General features: G+C 49.2%; 1 protein-coding gene across 3 annotated transcripts in view; it reads right to left on the bottom strand.

Moving 5' to 3' along the window:
- The window catches only part of GRM7 (glutamate metabotropic receptor 7), a 310746-nt gene that overhangs the window by 49478 nt on the left and 236718 nt on the right, over positions 1 to 24550 (bottom strand). For all 3 annotated transcript variants that reach the window (XM_075432729.1, XM_075432727.1, XM_075432728.1), the window contains exon 8: positions 22497 to 23432. In XM_075432729.1, coding sequence (XP_075288844.1) covers positions 22497 to 23432 — 936 coding nt within the window. The remainder of the gene's footprint in view (positions 1 to 22496; positions 23433 to 24550) is intronic.

Here is a 24550-nt window from a genome sequence, read left to right on the forward strand (position 1 = left end):
CAGCACTGAAGCATGCATTTTTCAGCAAAACTTCTATTGACCTTCTCCAGCCAATTCAAACACACGACTTACAGCATCACAAAAGTGATTAGCGATCTTGTGGTTTTGGGTATGCAGCTTAACCTCCCCTCCCCACGGGCCACCTGGCTCCCAGGTCACAGCCTTGGGGCTTTCGGCGAGTCACGGTCCTTCAGAGGTGCTGCACGTTGTGCACTCAGAAGCACAGAAGGACCAAAAAGGTCCATGCACACCACGGTGTGCATGTTCCCATGGATGTCTCTGCTCAGGGTGAAACCAGACCTGACAAGGTAAACACATATCGACCTCATTGGAAGGACTTATTGGGATACACGTGCCAGAAGGATCAAACATTTCTCTTGCATCCTTTGCATGGAGCTACGTGGAGCCTTCTGGAAGCTGCATGAGCAAGGCAAGGTACGAAGCATCTCAAAACAGGAAGAATCATCCTCTAAGGAAAAGCAGGATGGAAATCCAGAGACAGCAGAAGCTTCTGAAACTCCCTCTAGGTCACAGGTTGGCTCTTTACACTTAGTACACTTTTATCTGTTTGGGCAAATGAGCTACCACAGTACGTATTATGCAGGTAGGCTCCTTTGTCAAGCTGCAGGTCACCACTGACGACGGGCTCGACACTCGACAGCAGCCCATGTATCTGCACGAGGTTGTCATGGCAATGAAATGTCTGCGAATGCAGCTGATACGAACTGCTGCTTTGCCTTGACAGCGCTGAAAAATATTGCCAAAATTATTCATAGCCTGGAAATAAGAGAGGCGCAAATGCCCTGATGGCTTTCTCCCCACTATATGCTGTTAACCATTTTGGGTTTTGCAATTCTCTTTATTTTTATTGCGCAGTAAATCAGTCAGCCTTACGTCACGATGGCAAGCAGCCCTTTCATTTAATGTATTCAGGTCTTGCAAAATTAAATTTATAATCTAAAATAAATATAAGCACTTTTATAGTTTGATAACCACACAGTAGCCTGGTAAGCTAATACAGAAAAAAAAAAGCAAAAGACAAAAGTCCAGCCCCAAAGCACCTTTAGAAGAGGGGCCACCCTGTGCCAGCACTGCAGAGCAGCTCTCCACGAGGGTTTCTCCAGCTTTGACTGGGGGCTCAGATGGAGCTGGAAAGGACAACGCGCCCGCGCCGATCCTGCTCGGCGGAGGCTAGGCTTGCCTGAGCTGTCAATTTGGAGTCCTAACAAGGAAACAAAAGAAGGATGTCAGCCCATGCTCTGCTCCTAATGAAAAGCAGGGCTCCATGCAGAAGATTCATTTTACAGTGCAAGCTTCAAAATTTTTTTCTGTCCTTTCACCTTCAATTTTGTCTCCCCCGATGAGGCCATATGAATGTTATATTTATATCCAGTCACTTTCGCCCAGTTGGAAGGCATTCTCTGAAATAAAATTGCTCTTTTTCTGAGCCACTCCAGTTATTAGATTCCCTTCGCATCCACTCTCTTCAGCAACTGAAGCTCCTTGATCTACCAACACCAGGCTCACAAAAACCTCCCACCCTCAAACAAAAAACCTCTGGCCCTCCCAGCAGAACAAGATTTATTCTCCTCCACATCTGGGTGTAATATCTTTAATAATTAATTACATAATTCTGAACATACACGTTGGTGATGCTCTCTTTTGATTTCTCAAAGAGATTTCTACAGGGTTGCACCCGAGGAAGACTGAAGTAACATGCTGCCACGCTGCACAACCACTGGGTAGTTATTTCATCTGCATCACCAGGTCTGGGAACGTGTTCTGGATAATTTATTCAATTTCCTCTTAATTCTGTGAGCTTCTTGCCTATTAACTCCTCTGCCAGGGTATTAGTCTCTGGGAGCACCTATTCCATGCACACGCTCGTTCTGTCCCCGCTTCACCCTCTGTCTCAGAGCAGACCCCGCCGGGCTGGCAGGGAAGGAGGTCTCCACCTAGGGCTGTCACCTAAGGTGCTGAAGCCATCAAGTATTCCCCTACACGAGAACAACCGGTGTGATAAACCTCAAACCATTCCCAGAAAAAGCACCTTGCTCATCTAACCCACCGACGAACCGAGCTCTGCCGACCGCCCGGCCATTCCCACGCGAGCTGCGGCCAGCTCGCTGCCTTCCTCACTGCGGCCCTGCTACAAACCCCAGAGCAGTCAGTGGCAATCTTTTGACGTCAGGGAAGTTCGACCCAGGCCTATATTGAGAATATGTTCCATATATTTGCATACAAAGCAAGATTTAATTCTGCTTGGAGACCTTCAGGGGAATTCAGAGAGCAAGCTGGTGTCAGTGGAGAAGTGGGGAGGAAAAAGGCTGATCCTACCCATACTGCTCCTCTTTAAAGACCTTTACAGTAGAACATTGGTTATTAAAAAGCACTGACAAATATATATATACATAAAGCAAGCCAGCTTTTGAATGACTTTTAAAATTAGAATGTAATTATTATTTAAGACAGAAGATTTACATACTGCTTTTGCCACTCTGAAACAAACTTGCCATTGCTGGAAGTGTCCTTTCTGCCTAACCACGCCGTCGCAGTGCTGCGTAGAGAGCGTATGTGACTGCGAGGTCTGAACGGGTTTGGGGATCTAAAGGTTGCACTCCAGTACAAAGAGCAGGCTGCAATTTTAGCCGACCAGTTACTTATACTGGGTTCTGATTTCTTTATTAGCATGAAAATTATCTTATGTTCTAAGGTGTGAAAGTGACCATAGAGTGCTTCAGAGCTGCATAAAAGCGTGGCTGGATTCACATGAGGACATGCCACGGCAGCAAAACCTTCACTCCTGACCAGCCAGCATTTTAAATTTAAACCCTGGCAAAATAAAGAAAAAATAATTCCTTATATTAAAAAAAAGTTCAAAATTTTCTTTTTCTGTGAGCTACCTGAGGGTACATCACTATTTTGACAGAGCCTGATTTCTCAAAAGCATCTCCAGGCAGAGCAGAGGCCGGCAGCAGCGCAGGGCTCCGGAGAGCATCCCAGGGAGCCGCCCTGGGGCTGTTCCCGTGGGGACCCCCTGCAGCAGCCCCCCACCAGCGGGCTGCTCCCCCCACCCCGCGTCCACACTCCATGAGGAGCAGAGCGCCCGTGGATCCCGAGGACGCCAGCCCCCGTCCCGCCGTGCAGCCCCGCCAGAGATGCTCCGGGGCTGAAAACCACGCGGGCAAACCCGAAGCTCCTTGCCTTCCCTGGCCGTAACGCAGCGGCTCTCACCGCGCTGCCTTTGGCTTTCCAAAGCAGCCGTGGAGCGGGCGGAGTGAAAAGTGTGTTAACAGTGGCACCAGTGTGCTGAAACCTTCTCATCATCCCCCAACACCCCCTCTTCCTCTCCCTCCCCAAAGAAGAAAACTACCAAAAAACCAGGATTTTGGATACGGGATGTGGGCAGCAGCCAAAGCCCCACGCAGGCTTCGTCCATGACAACCGCTCAAGCCAGCTGTGCCCGCGAGAACAATGAACCTGAACAGTTCACCCTCAAATTCTGCCGGCAAACCCCAGCATCCTCCTTCCTGACCACGAGCCTGGGCTTTCTCCGACGCCCAAACACGCACAGAACTCCACCACAAACCTGCCAAGCGCTGCCCTGAGCCAGGCGAGAGTCTTCCCGCGCCCCTCGCCCCGGCAAGCACCCCAAAACACAGCACCCCTCTGCAACCCCCCCGGCAAAGGCGCCAGGCCGGGAGAGACGCAGCACGAACACAGAAACACTTCGTGATTTTTTTTTTTTCAGACGAGCTGTTCACGTTTTACAGGTGTGCGCTAGTAGGTGTTAATTTTCCTCTATTATTCCTTCAGAGCTGTCCAAGTTTGCATTTAATTAACTAAATGACTTGAGCCATCCAATTCTTGTTGCTACTAATGTATCACAATTAGAACAAACGGTTGCCATGGCAACTGCTCAATCTATCATAATTCATAAACTGGAGGGAGCTTGCTCTGTGGCTTACGCAATCCTTGGGTTTCTGTGGCACGCAGATGAGCATTTATTGTTACGCTAAATTGGGAATGGGTTATCCCAGAGTACAAGATGATTTAGGTGCTCATTTAAATGAGATTTAATTACAAAAAGTCTGTCATTTTAGGACCTGCCAAATCCCAGTCATTCCACGATCCCCGTACTGTCAGGAGGTATCCATGCAGACCAGCGCTAATCCAGAGCAGGAGGAAAGACCTTCCCCTCTTAATTATCAAACACTGCGTTTATTTTACTGTAAGAATAAACTGCATCTCTGTCTCAAGCTTGATGCTGCAATGACAATTTACAGCAATATCCAAACCATTTTCCAACATAGTCCAGTGAGGTCAGACCGAGTCACACCCTACAACTACGGGGTCACAGGGTCCTGCATCACCCTGCTACAGCTCACGATTCCTCGTTACCAGCTCCAAGTTAACTTGGGAATTAATTCCTACGCATCATACTTCAGAGATAACATTACAAGTCGCTATGAATTATTCAGAGCTCTTTATCAGCAGTTTCACTTGGGGTACTTACACAGAAAGCAATCTGGAATATTACAGAATACGAAAAACCCGAGTTTTAAGCCAAATCGGCTCACGTGTTTAACTAATCCATGACCTGGCAAGCGTTAATGGCCCTCAGACCCTATTCCGCATCCACACCTCATTAAATATATTTTTGACAGGATAAAAACCCAAACACTATTGCTGCCTTCACAGTTGCACAGCGTACCTGCTTTTCTACTCAGTAACTGAGATTTATTTACTGTCTTCCATCCCTTCTTATGTATCAAGCCATAAACGTTGAGTACCTAGCAGTTCCCTTATCTCTGTGTGAGGAAGCCACGAGGAAGCTTGTAAACACAAGGCTGAATTGGTGAAAAGCTGTACCTTCTGTCAGCGAATGCAAGCCCCAGGCCTCAGGGGAGAAAAAGCATCCAAAGGAGGAATTTTTCTGTGTGTACGACTGCAATCGAATCAAGCCAGCCCTGCTCCCACGGGGAAGGCTGCTTCCATAAAGGTTGTGTCACGCATTGCCCGGCCGAGCCCGGTGCCACGGCACGGGGTGCAGAAGCAGCCCCCGCGCTCTGCAGGCGCTCCCAGAAGATGATGCATTTGGTGTCACCCCAGCAAGCCCTCGCTCGGGTCCCAGTCAGGCTAAAGAGGGTGCTGGCACTGGGCTCTGGTGCTGGCACTGGGCTCTGCCCAACGCCCGGCCCACGGAGCAGCCATCGACAGAGGGACCCAGGGGCCCTGACCTGCCTTGTTTCTCTTCAGTCACCAGCAGATTTCATCTTCCAGTCAATAAAATACACTCAAACTACATTGATTCTGGAGAACCAAACCACCTAATCTTTCTGCTTAAACTTCCCTGGTCCTCCAGTTAAGGTACCAGAATAAATCTTAACCAGTATCAGTTTTCACAAGACTTTTTCTCCAGCTGTAATCATGTTTTAAGGACCCTGGCTAAACTAATTGATTTTCATTCCTTTTTGTTAGCATCACCTCACACAACCCAGTGCTAAGCTTTTAAATGCATTTTAGTCTTCAACTTACTGGTGAATTATTGTTGCTAGTTAAGTTTGTTAGCAGGATCTGTTCCACTACTAAAAACAGCCATCTTTTCTTCAAATTATATTTAATTATCTCCATTAAACACTGCAGGTTGCTCTGATGTTGAAAATGTAAATCACACAGAACAGGAGGAAGATGATAGCATATTGTTCACCACAGATCTTGTCCTCCTACTCCTTCTGCATTCTTTTAAATACGTATCTGTCCTCTAACCGTGAGTCCAGTGCAGATCTTGTGAGCGCTCAAGGTATTCAATTTACAATACATACATTATTTTGTGGTGGTTATAAATGCAACACGAACATTGCTTAATCAGTGAAGCCATTGGACTCAGGGGCATGGGCAGGGTTAAACCTCAGGTTCCCCTGCCCTGCCAGAGGCCCTTAATGGCTGGATGGATGGCATTTAATGGGCAATTAGCAGTGCAAGAGAAGTGCTTATTGCCGAGTGACATGTTCTTTGTAAATATGAGTGCCACCTCATTCAGCCCCTCTGGGTTTTTGTCACCCCAGATACTGCAGCCATTTAAAGGCCAAACGCCACCATGGATCGGATCATCTCTTGGTGAAGGCCTGTCATCAACTGAAAAGTGCTAAACCTGAAAACCCCTTCATAAAGCCTTGACAATTAACGAGCTCAACAAGGCTCTCCTGCCCACCTCAGCTGACCCCAGGAACAGAGATTTGCCTGGGAGATGTCCACCAGGTAAGGGAACGCGTGTTGTGAAACACTGTTGGGTACCACTGCAGCTCGGCCAGCACATCTCCAGCTGCTGCCTACCCCCTTCCCACCCCTACGGCTCGGTTTGGGACGGAAAACACGGATCTTCAGCCTCTGCTGCTGAGAGGACATGGAGATGGGCACATCAGCGATAGCAAAGACAAGGTTTAAGATGGAAGCGATGTCAAACCACCAAACTGCAGAAGGAAAAGGCTTTCCTTGTTTTTCTTCTCCCCTACCCGACAGGGCACTGCACTCACCTGGGAACCAGCCATAGGGCAGAGGCCAGACCTGGCTCCGGCACCCCCAGACCCTCTGCCACAGGGTCACGGCGCGGGCTTCAGCACAGCTCAGCTTGGCTTTGTTACTGCACCCATCGAAGCTGCGCCCATGTGTGCCGAGCAGAGCATCCCCCCAGCGAGACCCCTGCTTTAACAGGAGGGAAAAACAGGAAAAAAAATAATCTCTCTCTGATCTCTTCCCCCGGGTTCCCTTTCCCTCTCCCATTTGTCTCCTCGCCCATGCATCAGAGCAGCTCCTCTTGCACATGCTTGTGGGCATCTTCCTTTTGGCCGTCGCAGACTACCTCCTTCTCTTTGAGAGGCTTGTCACTTGTCATAAGGTATCAATCCTCCAACAACAGTTCTCAGCTGCCTTCTGCCATACGAACCACATCACGGGTTTCTAAAGCTGCCTGGGATGTTAGGGCAGAGCGGGAACTGGTGACATCTCCACCCCAGGCACTGGAGGGGGGATGGTTCGTGCTCACTGTTGAACAGGGACTCCTCGCTCCCTCCACAACCAGCTTAGATGGTGTCAGGGCAGCTCAGCTGCTGTGGGGTGAGCTGGCTGGGGACCACGGGACATGTCCTGCTGGTGGCTGGGACCTGGGGTCCATCCCCAGCACCCAATACCCCACACCCCACGGAGTGACAGACGTATGACAGCCAGGTCTGCAGGAGCCTCCCAGCTCTGGTCGGTGTGAGGAAGGAGCCTCACTGGCTCGGTGTGCTGGATTGTTTTTGATGAATACGAACAGAGGTTTAAAAAAAGCCATTATTTGAAAATGCAGAAGTATAAACATGCCTCAGATCACTTTTGATGGGGACATCACACTTGGGACACACAATTTTTGCTTCAGTCTACATGAATTCATTGTTCTTTCCTTTTAATGTTCTGCTAAGCTTAAGCCTCAAAGACAAAATACAAGGCAATTTCTTTGACTGAGTATGATGGTTTCTACTTTTATTATTATTACATGCCTGCTTAAACCATTTAAAACAACAAATAAATCCTTCAGGTCAATATTTTTGCATTCAATCTCTTATGAATAGTGAAACCTGTTTTTTGCTTTGCATTAAATTGGCCTTGCTGGACTGAAAATGCACTTTCAAGAATAGCTGTTTTCTTCCTCTGCAAATCCAGCTATATTTAGCTCACTTGTATGCACAGAGGACCTGACATTTTTGTGTTACAGGATCTTACTCAGAGCAAGCTGCAACCACCTCCATGATCAACAGAGGTTTAGCTGTGCGATGGGGGGGAGGTATCCTCACCAATCCTTGCAACTTTGGATTTTTTACTGATTTTGTAGAAAAGTCAGTTCTGCCTTACTCTCTTGGGTAAAACATCAGCTGAATTGCCAGCGCTAAAGCTGCGCATCCTCTCTGCTTTCCCCACTGGTTTGGTGCAGGGCAACACAATTGTCCTACGAGTAGTAAATCACTGCTCTGCGACGCAAGCTCACTCGACCGAATCGACGGCAATCACTTGACTGACTCTCTCCTAGCGGGTTTGTTTTCTGCTTCCATTTTCTTTCTGTTTATTCTAAAATGAACAGAAGAAGAATTCAGCTCTGGATGCGTGACCGAAGTGCGGGCAATAAAGGATGCTCCTTCCGTGTCAGCCTGCCAAGGGTACTCGATCCGGTGCCCTCCACAGGGTGCTTTCACGAGCCGTTCACGCAGCGACAGAAGTGCTGAAGGACCCATTCTTTCTGCTGAAATGGTTTGATCAAATGAAACCCTGACTCTGGCATACAAGTTCAGCAAGAAAATTGAGAAACATCTGCATAACTTGCATTGTATTGAATGAGCCCTTCATGCTTCTCTTTTTGTTCCCGGATCAGCTTAGAATCAGCAGCCATTATTTCTTACTCAAAATAACATTATTATGTTTCTACAATACCCGCGGGGTTCAGAAACTGGTTATGATCTGCTCTCACAAAATGCTACTTCAGTTCCTCGCATTTGGCTTACAATGTTAGCCACGATCTACAAGATTTTTCTGAAAAGATGATTAACTCTTGTTCAAACACAGGAGCATTAATGGGAACTGAGGTTTTCTGCGGCAAAACTCCAACTGCACTGTACAGGGCACAGACCTCGCCGAGCTCACCACCCTCTGGCCACCCGCATTGGGAAAATCCTAGCGAGTTTAGCACGGGGAATGACCTTTCAATATAGCCCCAAATCATCCCACCTGAATCCCTGAAATAGGGCTCTCCCAAGAAATGCACGCTAGAAGAGCATCGGGGTTGCAGGGATGTGTCAGTACCTCTGGGAAACCACATCATATCAGTCATGTACTTGCCTCAAGCCTCACATACAGAGGAAATTCAAAGTAACCATTAAAATAGATTATCTCAAATTGGAACTATCTGCAAAGACGTTCAAATAAACTTACCCTCCCCTGTTCTGAGCAAATGAGATAATGTTATGATGACTTCCTCGTAAACTAACTTTGAAGAGCTATTTTATAATTCTACAGCTACCCCTGGCTCGTATACGTGGCTACCTTGAGGAACGCGTGCCTGCTGGCACTCTCCAGAAGCACTACTCACGAAACAGGGCTTGCAAGGCTGAGTTCTTGCCGTTGCTACCACAGGAACACAGCAAGCTCGGAAAAATCCCCCCCTAACGCCCCGCGGCAGCTGCATGGTCAATGCAGCAGCTCTGCCGGGGAAATTATGCTGTCAGCTCAAGCGAGTTTGACATTGCAAAGATATCAAAACGCAAGCAAAGAGAAAAGTTTCATCAACAAAGTAATTACTCCTCTGGACTCAATGGAGCCGCAATTATTTCACGGTGTTGTCAGTTTATGCTGCGGATAAAAACTGTTGCGTAAGGCAACAGGGGCCTATGCAGAGCTTGCTTTTCATATGTAAAACTCTCCTGGCAGTTCTACATTTCCTAAAAAAAATAAGGAACCAAAAAAGTACATGTCAACACTCTGCACTGAACACCTACACGTTTCTCCTTTTAAAAATTACGATGCTTCTCAGCCAGAGGCAGTTAAATATGCCCTAGAAATCGCAGAGCAGAAAGACACCCTTCTTCCACGCTTCCCCTCGGCGGTGTTTCGAAACGGGCTCGGCGCTCGCGGGGCTGCAGCAGTTGCGCAGCAAACAAGGCTGCGCAGAGGCGGGGTGCCCGGGGAGCTGGGGGTCAGAACAGGCAATGGGAATGGGCACAAAAAGCATTCTCAAGTCTGCTGTCCCAGGCAATCTGAGACGTTCCATACCTTGTGGCTCTTGGTTAACTGGGCAAACTGGAAATACAGAAGGCTGGGGGGGGGGCTGACTCCCCGCTTTGGCTGCTCCAGGCTGCACCAGCGGCGTGGCAGAACGGTTCTCCCCAAATGCCAATGAAAAATCATTAATTCCCGGGTTTGCCGCAGAGCATGCCCAAGGTGGTGCCCGCAGCGGCATGCCCTGCCGTGGCAGGTCCTCAGCCACCTGCGGTTTCTTGTCAAGGGATGGGTGTTCCCAATTCTCCATCTTCGTCTGCTTAAGTGGTCCGGAGAGGGAGACTGCAGAACGCAGGGCATTTGGCAGCCCTGTCCCACCGTGCCCCGGGTCACAGAACTGGTGACCCTCCCCAGATCTGGGTGGGGGTGTTTTCCCCTCTATAATTCACACTCCTCTCTGGGTTCCGTTTATTTTCCCATCTTCCAAATCCGGTTTTTCTTCTCTCTCCTCAAGACAGAAGGGAATGGAAAAGGCTGGAATTATCACAGCAAAGAGATCCCTCGCTTTCTACACCAGACATCAAAGCAGCATGCTCGCAGGCTTCAAAGAGTCCCTCGGTGACTGCAGAACTACCGCGGGGTTGCTAACTTCAAGTAATTTCTGCTTAAATGAATACATCTCTGTTACGAGACAGCCACACGCAAATTTAAATGTAGTATTATTACTCCATTATGATGATACCTGTTTCAATAATTGAAAATCTCACAAAATGAATTGATTGTTAATTATCTTTTAGCTTTCACCTATACATTCCTGTAAGGCTATTACTGTGTAAGCAGGAACACAACGACTGCGCCGCTTATACCTGGCTAACGGTTGGTGGCATCCCTTCATTGGAAATGCACACCCTCCTCCTGAGGTAATTATGTGGAACATGATTGTGGCCTTGGGCACTGCCTGCTCCGTGTTTTCAATTAGATTTTACTACAAAAGTACATATTAACATTAAAGGAGCATTACAATGCAGCAAATGCGATACAACAGATCGAAGTTAGGTGTACCTTATGCTTCTGTTGTTTCAAGAATCATAATCACCATTAATTTATGGTCTTCCGAGGAGGATCTAATGACTCTAATCATTTCTTATTTCACCCAGAGTATGCGCTTTTTCCTGTTACCTAGCTTTAAATACCTGCCTTGACAACACAGACGCCACAGGCCTCCAATTTTAGCGGTCCTACAGCCTGCTACTGGCTTGGCTGAGCTTAGCAGGTGCTGAGCACACTCCAAGGCTTGGGTGGGAGACCTCCCAGGCAGGACCAAGCACAGGCAGAAATCCCTCTTCTGCGAGAGTCTTGCCTTGGGAATCTGATGCAGCATTGTGGGTAACATCACCAAAATTTGTTCATTCTTCCAGTCATTAAAGACACCTCTTTGAAGAGCACAGGAGTCAACTCCCACATCCTGGCCAAATCCTGGGTGATGATTTTCTGCCCAGTTCCAATTGCCCAATCATTCCCACTTGATGATGCCGCTATTAATGTGGTTAATGCAGTCCTGGAGGGCACCCAGCAGATGATGAGTACAGCCTGAGAACATACACAGAATTACACACACCTGCTTCCCTTAAACTGTATTTCTGAGCACTGCTAGAATTGCCACACGCCAGCTGACACAACGCTTCCAACGTGTCGTTTTTAAATCCGTCCATAAAACGCTTTAGGTTTCTTCCGCATGCAAGGAACTGTTATTACTATTATTATTGTATTCATTTCTGAAACACTCCAACCTTTGCCTGGCTGAACATTATACAAATTAGTGGTGGGTAAAAACCCAGAATCATTATATAGTTCCAGAAATAAGTGAAAATTAAAGCTTTTAAAACACATTTAAATATACAGAGATATTTTCCTGCCACTCATTGTTTTCTACCTAGCGCAGAAATGCAATTACAAGAAATTTCATGGCAACATGTATTAATATACTATTTTAGTCTCACTTCAGAGAGAAGCAAAACTTCAGGAAATATTTAATACTTCACATAAGTGACTCAAAGTGCTTCTGGAATACCGAGTGTCAAACCTGGTGTATAGAAACGCAGCTCCATCGGTGTAAACGAGATAGCAGTTGGATGTCCCAGAGTCCGGTTCCGTTTCTTACACAACTGCTGGGTTTTTTGTGTTGCTTTCTGCAAGGACCCCAGCAGCCCCGCTTCACTCGTGCCGTGCCTCGTGGCATTGCTGCGTGGTCTAAGCAGAAAGAGCGATTGCCTCCCGGGCCGAGCGCTGCAGCACAGCTCTCCCGTGGCAAGCAGGAAGGTCCAGCCAACGCCCGAGATGAGGCAATGGAATTAAAAGACGTCCTGTCTTTTCTAGAGATGTCGCCTCAGGCACATCCTGCATAGCTGCAAAGTAAACCAGCTTCATTTTCCTAAAAACACAGCCACCACCCAGAAGCAAAGCTATCTTCCATCACGCATCTCCCCACGAACCTCGGCGTTGAACAGCCTTCGCCCGACCCACGTCCTGCTAACGAGAGTCCCGCTCGCCCTCCCCTGGAGCGGGCACAGCGCCGTGGCACGGCAGCCGCTGGACCACCAGCCCGCACTCCGTCAGCCCCGGCCTCGACCGCAGAGGGGACAGCAGGGCACCGGCAGGATCAATGTCCCATCCTTTTCCATCAACCAGTCTAACCACTGCTTCTACCTAAGCCACAGTTTGGCCTTCTCTTTGGGAGTCCATAGCCATTTCCCACCACGTCAAGCAGAAGTGACAGGTAACCATACCTCTCTCCGCTGTACCGAAGGGTTAGTGTATGGTACATCCAGAAATCCCAGGTGCCCGAGTTTAGGCCATGATCATTTTGCTTCATTTTTGTCTTTCATTTTTTTTTTTTAAATTTTTTTTTTACAGCAGAGCAGCCTACTAAGCAGATGGCAATGGGGCAGGTATTCCTGATGCAGCCATCTACTCCCCGAAGCGACTAGCAGACACCGTGAAGCGCTCCGGTCAGTGATGTTGTACTTCTGAGCTGCAGTCTCCTGGTGGAGATGTTGGCAGCAGCTGCTGAAGGCCACACGCCAGCCAGATGCAGTAAGCGGCCGGTCTACGAGTGTCCGTTTGTTGGGGGAAGCAACCTCCCACCAAAGCACCAGGGACAGGGAAACAAGTGTGCGGCCACACATCGACGACTCCATATTCCTGCAGCTCTTACTGCTTCAATGACACGTAGGTGAACCCCGACTTCTCCTTTCAGGGTTAAGTCATTAGTAGCAGTGACACCTTATGAGCCATTTGGGCTATATTTTGACTACCAGCAGCATCCCTTTCTACTTCAAAGACAAAATGAATGCAGAAGGTAATAAAACAAATCTTATCAAGGACTTTACTGTGAAGTTGTATGTTGAAGATTTTTGATTAGTTCTACAGAAATTAACTTGGAAACTCTATAAACACTTATGGTATTTGCAAGGTTTTTAATATACTTTTACAGTGGTGCTCTTATATATCCTGACAAAAATACAGGCCACCAGGATCATTTCTGTAATAAAGGTTGTCACCAAAAAAAAAGCGCCACTGTTTATTTAATGTCTAGATTTCACAGAACATTTAATTTTCTCTCAATTAAAATGAAACACCACGTACTCACTGTTAATAGCCCAACACTCCACAAAAGTAGACACTATTGTATTCTTTTCTTGGATCTCCAGACCTTACAGCTCCAGCCTGGAGGGCCTTCACCGAAATTCAGCGAAGCTGCCCTTCCCTTCAGGCTTGTCTCGGGACAGATCATTACACCCCGTAGCTTTCTCAGGGATACAACCTCGAGGCTGGATAAAATCAAGAACTTCAGCATCTGAACATGAAGATCCCTAAGATAACGAAGTGATGGGTGAACTGAAAGCATATCAATGAGACAAATTAATATTTGTGGCCAATGAGTTTTGTGTAGGTACTACTACTAGAATGCTTCTCTAAATGCAAGCTACAGTTCACAGCTGTTCTTGCATGAGCCCCAGATCCCTGATTTTCTCCACCATCCAACAGTATAAAGCTCCAACAAATGTTGCATTAAAATCCTCATAACTCCAAAATCCACATATGTAGAGTTGCTATAGCAACTGTCATCTCCAGCCTTCCCAGGGGAGAAAATAAATGTGTGTCCTACCTGGATAATCAGTATTTGTGTTACACAGAATTGAAGGGTAACTTAGTTTCACCAAAAAACAGAACATATACTGAACTGTTACTGTGTTAATGTGACATTATTTAATCTGAATAAGAATCCATTTTGCGTGTGCCTTCAAATTATAGTATTTATGTAACATTCAACACAATAACTAAAAATGTGGCTGCCAAACATACCTGACTTGCCCTGCTTATTGATTTGAATAAAATGGGCACTAAAAAAGACAGAAATGGGAAGGAAGGTGGAGGAGTAGATGGGATTAAAGACTGCAGATTTCATAGTGGTTGTATTACAATTAAAAAAAACCCATAACCAAAGGTTCGTGCAATCTGGGTGGAGAAATAAGGCGACGGAAACAACGACTGCAGGGTCAACATTTCCCCCCTGCTCTTCATTCCAGGACAAAGCTCCCAAGCAGGAAGACCACACTGGCTGAGAAACCACCATTACTCACTCAAAGACATGATTATAACTTTTTTAACTTGAAAAAAGTCCTGAAAATACTTCAAGAAAAAGAATCCCATTTGAAGAATATATCCGGGAGCATGTTGACAGTTATTACTGGCTTGTAGGCATATCCAGAAATGTATTATTTTAATCTTAGCAATTACTAAATAAAAGTAATCACAGCTACAAGGCAATAACATCTCTGTGAAACATAAAAATATAACGATGACATATCCCTCTATATCAGTTCAATGACATAATTTGAGAAAATAAGATCTTAAGGGAATATTGAACATACACAACTACATCCGTACATAGTTACAGAGCGCAGATACAGACTTCAGACTTGCGGAGACAACGATTTCTTTTAATCTAACGGTTGTAGCTCTGGCAAGTTTCCAAATTGCATTCCTCCTTCCAAATCTGACGAGCACCCTCGCAGGAAGCCACTCGCCTGTCCGTGCTGCGAAGGGATGCCGTCAGCCCGAGGGCAATGCCGAACGCGCCCGTACCGTCACGCAAAGCAGCGTTCGGTCTCGGGCGGGCGGAACGCCCCCGTGGGTTCTGGCATGCCTGCCACATCAAGCAGATCGATGGCCAGGTTTGCCATTGAAGGGATCTAATTTTTCACTATTACATTCTAGGGATTCAGGAAATTTAATTTAAGCAGCAGTGTGTGTGCCTCTATATATATATATCACACACAGTAATATTAAATAACCACAGGAGAAGAAAATAGCTTGTGATCTCATAGACCTTCATCATCAGAGCTGAACACTGTTAGAAGGAAGGCAGAACATAGTGGCAAGAAAACCCCACCCTACCCAAGGCTATCTAACACACACCCCCAGGCAATTCCTCCTGCCCTGTCATCTCCACAGAGCACCAACAACACACCCAGACCCAGCGTTTCCAGAGTCTCCTCTCGCATCCTTCCCCTGCAACTTCTTTATAAAAATAGATGATTTCCTGAAATGTACATTAAATTTGGGACGTGCTTTCTGTCTCAGCTACCTTCTTAGGAGATTCTCCTGCAGACAAGGAGAAGGAGAGGGACGAAGCCTCTCTGGGATGGCTACTGCTTCTTCTGGCTTTGTGGCCAGGCTGTGATGGGGCTGCGCCGCTTGCCACCAAGAGCTGGTGAGCAGAGACCCCGGGGCCGCGCTGCAGGACAGCCAGCCCCACGGACGGACGGATGGCCAGCCCCACGGACAGATGCACGGCCAGCCCCACGGACCGATGGACAGACAGCCCCACGGACCGACGGACAGATGGCCAGCCCCACGGACCGACGGACAGATGGCCAGCCCCACGGACCGACGGACAGATGGCCAGCCCCACGGACGGATGGAAGGCCAGCCCCACGGACCGACGGACGGATGGCCAGCCCCACGGACCGACGGACGGAAGGCCAGCCCCACGGACCGACGGACGGATGGCCAGCCCCACGGACCGACGGACGGATGGCCAGCCCCACGGACCGACGGACGGATGGCCAGCCCCACGGACCGACGGACGGATGGCCAGCCCCACGGACCGACGGACGGATGGCCAGCCCCACGGACCGACGGACGGATGGCCAGCCCCACGGACCGACGGACGGATGGCCAGCCCCACGGACCGACGGACGGATGGCCAGCCCCACGGACCGACGGACGGATGGCCAGCCCCACGGACCGACGGACGGATGGCCAGCCCCACGGACCGACGGACGGATGGCCAGCCCCACGGACCGACGGACGGATGGCCAGCCCCACGGACCGACGGACGGATGGCCAGCCCCACGGACCGACGGACGGATGGCCAGCCCCACGGACCGACGGACGGATGGCCAGCCCCACGGACCGACGGACGGATGGCCAGCCCCACGGACCGACGGACGGATGGCCAGCCCCACGGACCGACGGACGGATGGCCAGCCCCACGGACCGACGGACGGATGGCCAGCCCCACGGACCGACGGACGGATGGCCAGCCCCACGGACCGACGGACGGATGGCCAGCCCCACGGACCGACGGACGGCGCCGCTGCATGTCGCTCCGTCCGAGGCCGGCGCAGGGGAGTTTCTGCCCGCGGCCGCTGAACGTGCTGCCCGAGGATGCCAGGCAGGGGTCTGCAAGGCGGGCTTCTAGCTGCCTGCCTCAGCTGTCTTTTCACATTCACTTAATCACAAACACAACTATGCTACATGACAAAGGCTAAAAAAAAGATAATAAGAAGTGGTGAAAAGTATTATTTTTCCTAACAATAAATTGACTTTTACATGCAGAAGAAGCAAGCCAGTGTTTTCAGAACTCTACATATCACATTGATTTAGCCACAGATGCTTTTTTCCCCCCTTCACTTGGCTTTCACCAATGAAGCATTGCTTTTGGAAATCCGCAATGGTGTAAGTTTTAAAAATATTTACATTAGGAGAGAGACTAATAATAAAAAAGCAAACTATTACTGCCACCTATGAAGTGACGTTTCCAAGCTGCGTTACAGCCTACCACACGCTCTGTCGCGCTGCATACAACAACATCCAGAAAAAGAAAAGTTAAAGAAGAAAAGTGACTTTGTGAAACCAATTTCCGATGCATCTCCCGAAACGTGGCGCGAGCAGGGACGTGCTGCCAGGGAACAGCCTTCCCGCGGAAGCAGCAACCAGGGCATCGCCGCAGCGTCCCGAGGCACCGCGCGAGGTGAAGCACGGCAGAGCTCCCCGTGCCGCACGCAGGGACTTGGCCCCAAGCTGCTGGCCCCGATCCGCCCCGGCAATTTCCCCCTGCAGTCCCTGGAAATGAGTTTAAAACCAGACACGGAGGATCACCGCGGATGAACCACCACTGCAGGGACCAGTCAGCCTCCGGCGCGGGGCTGCGCGAGGCACGGCCACGGGACGCGTGCCCGCCCCACCCGCACCCCTTGCCACCCTTTCACGCTCGTACTCTAAAATTTTGACTCAATTTGGCTTATTGATTTAGCCGCGCTTTCCTGACCTCACAGAGCAATCTGTGCTCCTTTCGAGTGTGCTTTGTATCGACTCTGCCGCGGAGCTCCGACTCCTATAATTGGTTCAACAGCTCTTTGAGGCCACTTCGTTGCTGATAAGATACCCACACATCCGCAGAGAATTTAAAATAGTTTTGTTGTCAAAAACAATTACACCAGGAGCATAAAAGCTGCGGTTCATCCCTACAGTCCCTCTCCAAACGTGCGGGTTAACGAGCTGAGCAGCTCCCGGGCAGGAGCTGGGCAGCGGGCGGGGATGGACACCGACCCTGTCCTCAACCCCCCAAACCCACCGACCCCTCAGCTAGCGATGGTTTTGATCCTTAGGAGCTGCTCAGAGCTGAACTGTCAGTGACCCCTTCTCTGTAGGGACTCCTCTCTGTACTTAGTGGCTTTCTAGGATCTTTCTCCACAAAGACCTGGCGTGATTCCAGTCCCCAGAACTGTCTCCTTGTCCTCAAAGGTTACGTCAGCATTTTTGAATATATACTAGTAGTACTAGGAAAGCACCCAAAAAACCCCATGCCGAAACACAAGCCCCAGAACCCAGCCAGCAGCAGCAACTCCCAGGGGTGAAGCAGTGGCTGTGACCATCGCATCAAAGCCGAAAAATGTCAGATAACAGTGAAACCTGGTAAGGACAGCCCCACCCCACACCCGCTAGGAATCAGCATGCTGCATTACCAAACTACACCTATAAATTACAAGCAACCATGTGTTTTCTGAATTTTTAGATAACGGGCAAAGAAACTGGCTGAGTAAATGCAAGCTGTAACGAGGGCAGAAATCTGCTTTGTCCACGTGCCACCTCCCAGACATTGGATGTTTTATCTCCATCCTTTGGCACAAACTCCGATTCCCGGCCTTCCTCAGACCACACCGCCTTCCCCCAGCCTGCTGCAAATGCTACTGCTTCAATTATTTGCCTTTCTTGAATCACTTGCTGCACACCTTCCAGCTCTTTTTTCTTGTTATTTTCTGCACTGAACAAGGTGGGTACTTTCAATATGCTTTCTACCAAACAACATTGTGCTTGTATTTATTGATAAAATAAAATAAATCCATACAATGAAAATCACAACATTATATATAACACCATTTCTCAGTCTAAAAGATTGTGTTGCATGAGATTTTCAGCAGGTGCAATTTCCATTTCAGCAAAGAGCCGTGTGGCTAAGCTTAAGCACAATATTTTCCAGAGCAAGTATCTGACAGGAAATCACTAGCAAACACAAAAAAAAAGTGCAATCCCCCCACCCCCACTCGAAAAAAGAGAGACAGAAACGAAAGCAAAGCAGCAAAGCTGCTGCAGAGTGATCTCTGTGTAGGGCAGAAGGGGGGAAAAGCCCCAACAGCAAAGCCACAGGTCGAGCACTCAGATTTGGCACGGCATACTGGTCAGACTGGTCAAACGCTCTACAGGCAACGTCTGCCAACACCTACAGGCTGAGGGAGCCGGACGGACCGTCTGCAGGGACTACAGGGAAGTGCACTTCAAGGCCAGGCTGGATGGAGCTCTGAGCACCTTGGGCTGGTGGAAGATGCCCCTGCTCATGGCAGGGGGGTTGGAACCAGATGAGGTTTCAGGTCCCTTCCAACCCAACCCCTTCTATGATTCCATGATTCTATGCTGCATGCGTGCCCCTTGCCCAGGTATGATCACACCGGGCGGTTTGTTGGACAGAACACAGCAGCTTCAAGCCCGAGGTGCTGCAGTCAGCCCCAGCAGCACACGGGGGGTCTGGGCGGTGACAGCCAGCAGATACCAAAGTCCCCTGTCCCCAGTGCCGCGGCTGGAGCCAGCTCCACACAGCAGCGTGGGACGGTCCCCTCGGCTGGAGCACACCAAAGCGCAGGGCTGTGCGCTTTGCCCCCGTACCCTTCTCTGTGTGAAACCAAGTGAACCATCACCTCTCCTGCTGTCCTGCATGAACTGGCACGAGGATCTCACGCTTCCAAAGAAGCACGGGGTAATTCAGCTCTGTGACTACACGGACACCTAAAGCTTTTGCCGCTGCGTGATTTTCAATGCTGGCAGCAGGGTTTGAAATTCTCGGGGTCTTTCTATCGCCTGGTTAAATCTTTGCAGACAACAAGGTGAAGCACTTCACCCCGCTCGCCTGCAGGCACAGAGCATTCCCTGGCAGGAGCCCGCGGGCTGCTCCGTGCTCCCCGCGCCAGACCGCAGCCACTGCCGGGCCCCGCTGCGTCTAAAGCCGCTTACGCTGTTTCTTATCTCTCCCTCGACAGGGCGAGCAGAGGTGTCTGCAGCGTTTGTGAGGCTTGGCAGACCTCCTTTCCTGTTGAAATGCATTCCCTTCAGGGATGCGATGGCTGCCTGTAAAGCCCAGCGCAGCGGTGAGGTGGTACATGAGCACCCCCACAACCTCCGCTTCCTCCTGGGCGATCCCCCGACCACCCGCAAACCGAGCTCTGCGCACTCACACGTCTCTGCAGAGCCAAACGCTCCAACTGCAGAGGACAAGGCTCTGGCGTGGGCACCTTCCCACGGAGGACACTGGCAGCTGATGGATGAGCACCATGCTGCCTTCCCGCAGTTCCACTCCAGCAACCTGCATGGTCAACAGCGGCGGACTGGGAGATGATGCCCTCAGCACACAGGGACACGTGTCAGCTGGGAATACCCCCAGCACACAGGGAGATCACAGAATCCCAGCATGGCAGGGGTTGGCAGGGACCTCTGTGGTCACCCAGCCCAACCCCCTGCCCAAGCAGGGTCACCCAGAGCAGGCTGCACAGCACCGCGTCCAGGTGGGGCTGGAATATCTGCAGAGAAGGAGACTCCCCAGCCTCCCTGGGCAGCCTGGGCCAGGGCTCCGTCACCCTCAGAGGGAAGAAGTTCTTCCTCATCTTCAGCTGGAGCTTCCTCTGCTCCAGTTTGTGCCCGTTGTCCCTTGTGCTGTTGCTGGGCACCACTGGAAAGAGTCTGGCCCCGTCCTCCTGACCCCCACCCTGCAGATATTTATAAGCTTTTCTAAGGTCCCCTCTCAGCCTTCTCTTCTCCAGGCTGAACAAGCCCAGCTCCCTCAGTCTCTCCTTGTAGGAGAGATGCTCCAGTCCCCTCATCATCCTCGTAGCCCTAATGCATCAGCTGGGGGTCTCAATCTGCTCACTCATTTAAAAGATGCAATAATTTTACCCACAGCCACTAGCTTGCCTGAGTCTTGTGTCAAAGAAAAAATGTTAAATGAAGATAGAAGGGGGAAAGAAAAAAACTATCAAGAAGCCAAAGCTCTTCCCTGCCCAGGGAAGTCTGGGTTCAGCAGGTGGGGGTAACTGACAGCACGCGACTAAATCCACACAAGATCTGTGGGAGAAGATTTGAGGTGAGGGCAAGGATGCCCAGACTCGGCTGGAGCACGCGGCGGGTAAGGGGACATGGCAATGCTCTCCTCCGGGCTGGGGAAGGAGACGGGCCCAGGGCTGGGGAGGGTAAAACAGCCTGACAGCAGCTCAGGACAGCCTAGTACTCTCATTTCTCTCTAGAGACTCGAGCACAGGTGTTTGCCAAGTCACTCTGAAATGACAGCTATCTCCAAACAAGACCCCAAGAGCGGTAAAACCAGGTCTCCATCACCAAGCATTGGCTGGAGCCTCCTCGGAGGCACCGGGCAGGCGCAGCAGGGGCCCGGGACGCAGGGGCGGCTGCAGGCGCGATGCTCGGTCACTCTCCCTCCGGTTCTGCCCCACGCACTGCAACCGTAGATTGATTTTTCACCTCCTGAGTACTGCTTACTCAAAACGCCCAGACCAACTAAGGTTCTCGCTTTTTAAATACTTCAAAAAAAAAAATCTGAAAAGCTGAAAAGGTTTTTTTTCTAGCCCATAGACCTTTCAACAATGTTTTGGAAAAAAAAAATCATATTATCCTCTGGCTGTTTACTATCACCTGCTTTCTCCAAGGCCACCGTCCCCACCAGCAAATAGAACAGGCAGAAGAGAGTGACTTTCTCCTCGTTCCTTTTTGTGAGACGAACGAGAGGCTGTTGTGTTTGCACCTAACCCTTCACAGCATCGGCTGCAGCGCGCTGGGTTGGGATCCCAGCTGGCTGCACAGCCGACTCGATCTATTTACAGAGCACTGTAAACCTGATTTGTGTTGGCAGCAAAGCCCGAACCTGGACAGGTTTTGCACCCCCTCCCATGCACGCCTGCTCTGACTGCCGGGGCGTGCTCCCCAAGCTGCCCGGCTCCTCTCGGCAGCCGCCAGCGCCCAAGCAGCTGGGAGCAGGGGACAGCAGGGACGCGGACGTGAGCCCTGGGACAGACACACTGCGGAGCGCTCCACAGCACCTGAAACCTCTCAAAGCCAAAAAGAATCTTTAAATGGAGTCTGGCGGCACTTTGCAATAACTCCGTTTCATAACAGTCCAACTAATGGATTAGATCCTAATATTTGGATGCTTTTTCTTAAGTCGCGTAAGGGTAACATTTTGGACTGGCTTTTGGTGAACCAACTCCACGGGTTTAATCAGACCTCACTTCTGAAGAGAAGCCACCTGGCATTCACTCCAGGACTCTGGCTATACCCTTGCCATGCGCTACAGGGTAAGTCTACCTGGGCTAGTTTTAATATAACCAATACAGATAGCAGTGCTCGTCTCGCCTCAGCAGCTGCAGCTCAAGACGGACTACTTACCCTGCGGTGTAAATGTGCCCTGAGGCTGCCATTTGTGAAGCACAGCACTCATTTAGACTAAGCACTGCCCTCAGTGCCGACCTCTGGAAACGCAGGACTCGACTATTTTTTGACAGTTTTTTTGCTTACATCTTGTATTCAAACTCACTTCGTTAAGAGCTGCCTCTTTCTGGACAATATGACAGCTAATTCCCACTTACCCTACTGAAAAGATACAACTGAAATGGATGCAGCGATAAAACTAATGGCTAATATGATTGCTATTGATCATTTGCCAGTTTACCAAATGAATAGCCCACCAGCTAAATGGAGAAGGAAAATAGAGCTATATATTGCACATGTCTCAGTAACGAGCTAACTGGTCCGTTTTAAAAGCCTGTGTAAAGCTAAGTATCAGTATGTAATTTGTAACTGCAATCAACCTTGGTACATCAGATGCACGTTTGTCCATTTTCACCTACCTTTTCAGCTGACTGGGCAGTGCCAAAAAATATGGGAATGAAGGCAAGCCATACTATACAGGTAGTGTACATAGTGAATCCAATGGGTTTAGCTTCATTAAAATTCTCTGGGACACCCCGAGTCTTGATGGCGTACACAGTACACGTAACCATTAGAAGAATGCTATAACCCAAGGAACAAATGATTTGTAGATCCGTAATGTCACATTTGAGAACTCCTCTGGCTTGATCAGGGTTCATAGTTTTCTGCTCATCATAATCTATGATGATGTTGGGTGGGTCAACCGCAAACCAAATAAAGACACCTAGAAGCTGAACAGATATCAAGCTCGACGTGATCGCCAGCTGCGATGTAGGGCTTATGAGCCTAGGTGCTGTCACTGACTTTTTGCCCTGTTCAAATATGCGGTAGATGCGGTTTGTTTTAGTTAACAGGGCTGCGTAGCTGATGCACATCCCCAAGCCCAAGAAGATACGCCGGAAGGAGCACACTGCAACGTTTGGTTTGGCGATCATCAGAAACGTGATTATGTAGCACAGAAATATCCCTGTTAACAGGACGTAGCTGAGTTCCCTCCCGGAAGCCCGGACAATGGGAGTGTCGTTGTATCTGATGAACGTTGCCATGACAAAGATGGTGGCAATAATTCCCAGCATAGCCAAGAAGACGGGTATCACAGCCCAGGGCGAGTGCCACTCCAGCTTGACGATGGGGATCGAACGGCATCCCGTTCGGTTCTCGTTGGGCCGCTCGTTGTACGAGCAGAGCAGACAAGTCACCTCGTCGGCCTGGTACTGATAGCCGTCGCAGAGCTCGCAGTGCCAGCAGCACGGCATCCCCTTCACCATCTTCTTCCTCTCTCCTGGCTTGCAAGGCAGGCTGCAGACCGAGGACGGGACTTCACGCACTCCTTTGCCCCACTGCATTTCATCCATCTACAAGACACACGAAATAGAAAGAGGCTGGTTAATTAGATGTTGCTGTTAGACAACCAGGGTGGGAGTGGAAGGGAAGAGGACCGAGAGGGAACCTGCAACAGAGAAAAGCCAAATGGATAAACCTTCTATGCGGCAGACTCCTGGAGAAGCACCAGGAACCACACACGCTAGTGTCTTTGCATGGGAGACTACTGCATGCCTGTATTTACTGCCTTCATTCTTCATTTTTATGAGCAGTTCATTCTGGTGGAATGACACACAGCATCAGATAAAACAGTAGGGTGCAAACCTCTTCCTTGTTTCCTGAAAATCAGAAAGAACACCGCAATGGCTTGAGGGAAGGCAGGAGTTACGCTCGCAAAACCACCTTCTATGCATCTAGAGCTTGGGGCTTCTTACCACGACCAGAACAAGTTCCTTCCTAGAACTACCACTGCCTAGGTTAATATTTAAAATGAGGTGGAAATGTGTCTCACGGAGGGCATGGAATCAGTGAGAACGTGGCAAGATCTGCAAGAGGAGCCATGTAAGAAATATGAAGGACAAGAAAATAGTCAGCAATGAAAAATGCAATAATTAGATAATCTTTCAGTTCAAAGTCACATTCTGCTTTTTAGATACCATACATGCTTCTGGGAATGCAAGCTATAAATGATTATATTACATAAATGGAAAGTCGCCTTTTGTCTGCAGTCTTAAGAAACCCAAACTCCCAAGTACGTGCACAAAGGCCCCTAAGTACTGCCGAAAATTAGACTCACAAATCATTTCAAAATATCCCAGACCAAATCCACTAAACAGTTTCTAAGAACAAGGGAGGTTTAGCATCGATGTCCCCCTGAAATAGTCCAGACTGGAACCACTGGGAAGGTCCTGACATTCCCAGCACCAATTCATTACACCAATTACCAACTCAGCTGCCCAGCAAAATTTCAGTGGGTCCAATGGCTGCCGTGTGTGCGTGTGTATGTATGGCTTTTGCAAATATAAACCCCAATCTTCTGGGATAGAGTAAGTGTTATTAAAAAGAAAATTTCAGCTATTTTTTAGGTTACTTTAATGCTTACAAGTTCCACTATTTTTCCTACACATAGAAAATTCTAAGATGACTTTCT

This window comes from Opisthocomus hoazin, chromosome 11 (assembly GCF_030867145.1).
Source record: "Opisthocomus hoazin isolate bOpiHoa1 chromosome 11, bOpiHoa1.hap1, whole genome shotgun sequence".
Classification (NCBI taxonomy): domain Eukaryota; kingdom Metazoa; phylum Chordata; class Aves; order Opisthocomiformes; family Opisthocomidae; genus Opisthocomus; species Opisthocomus hoazin.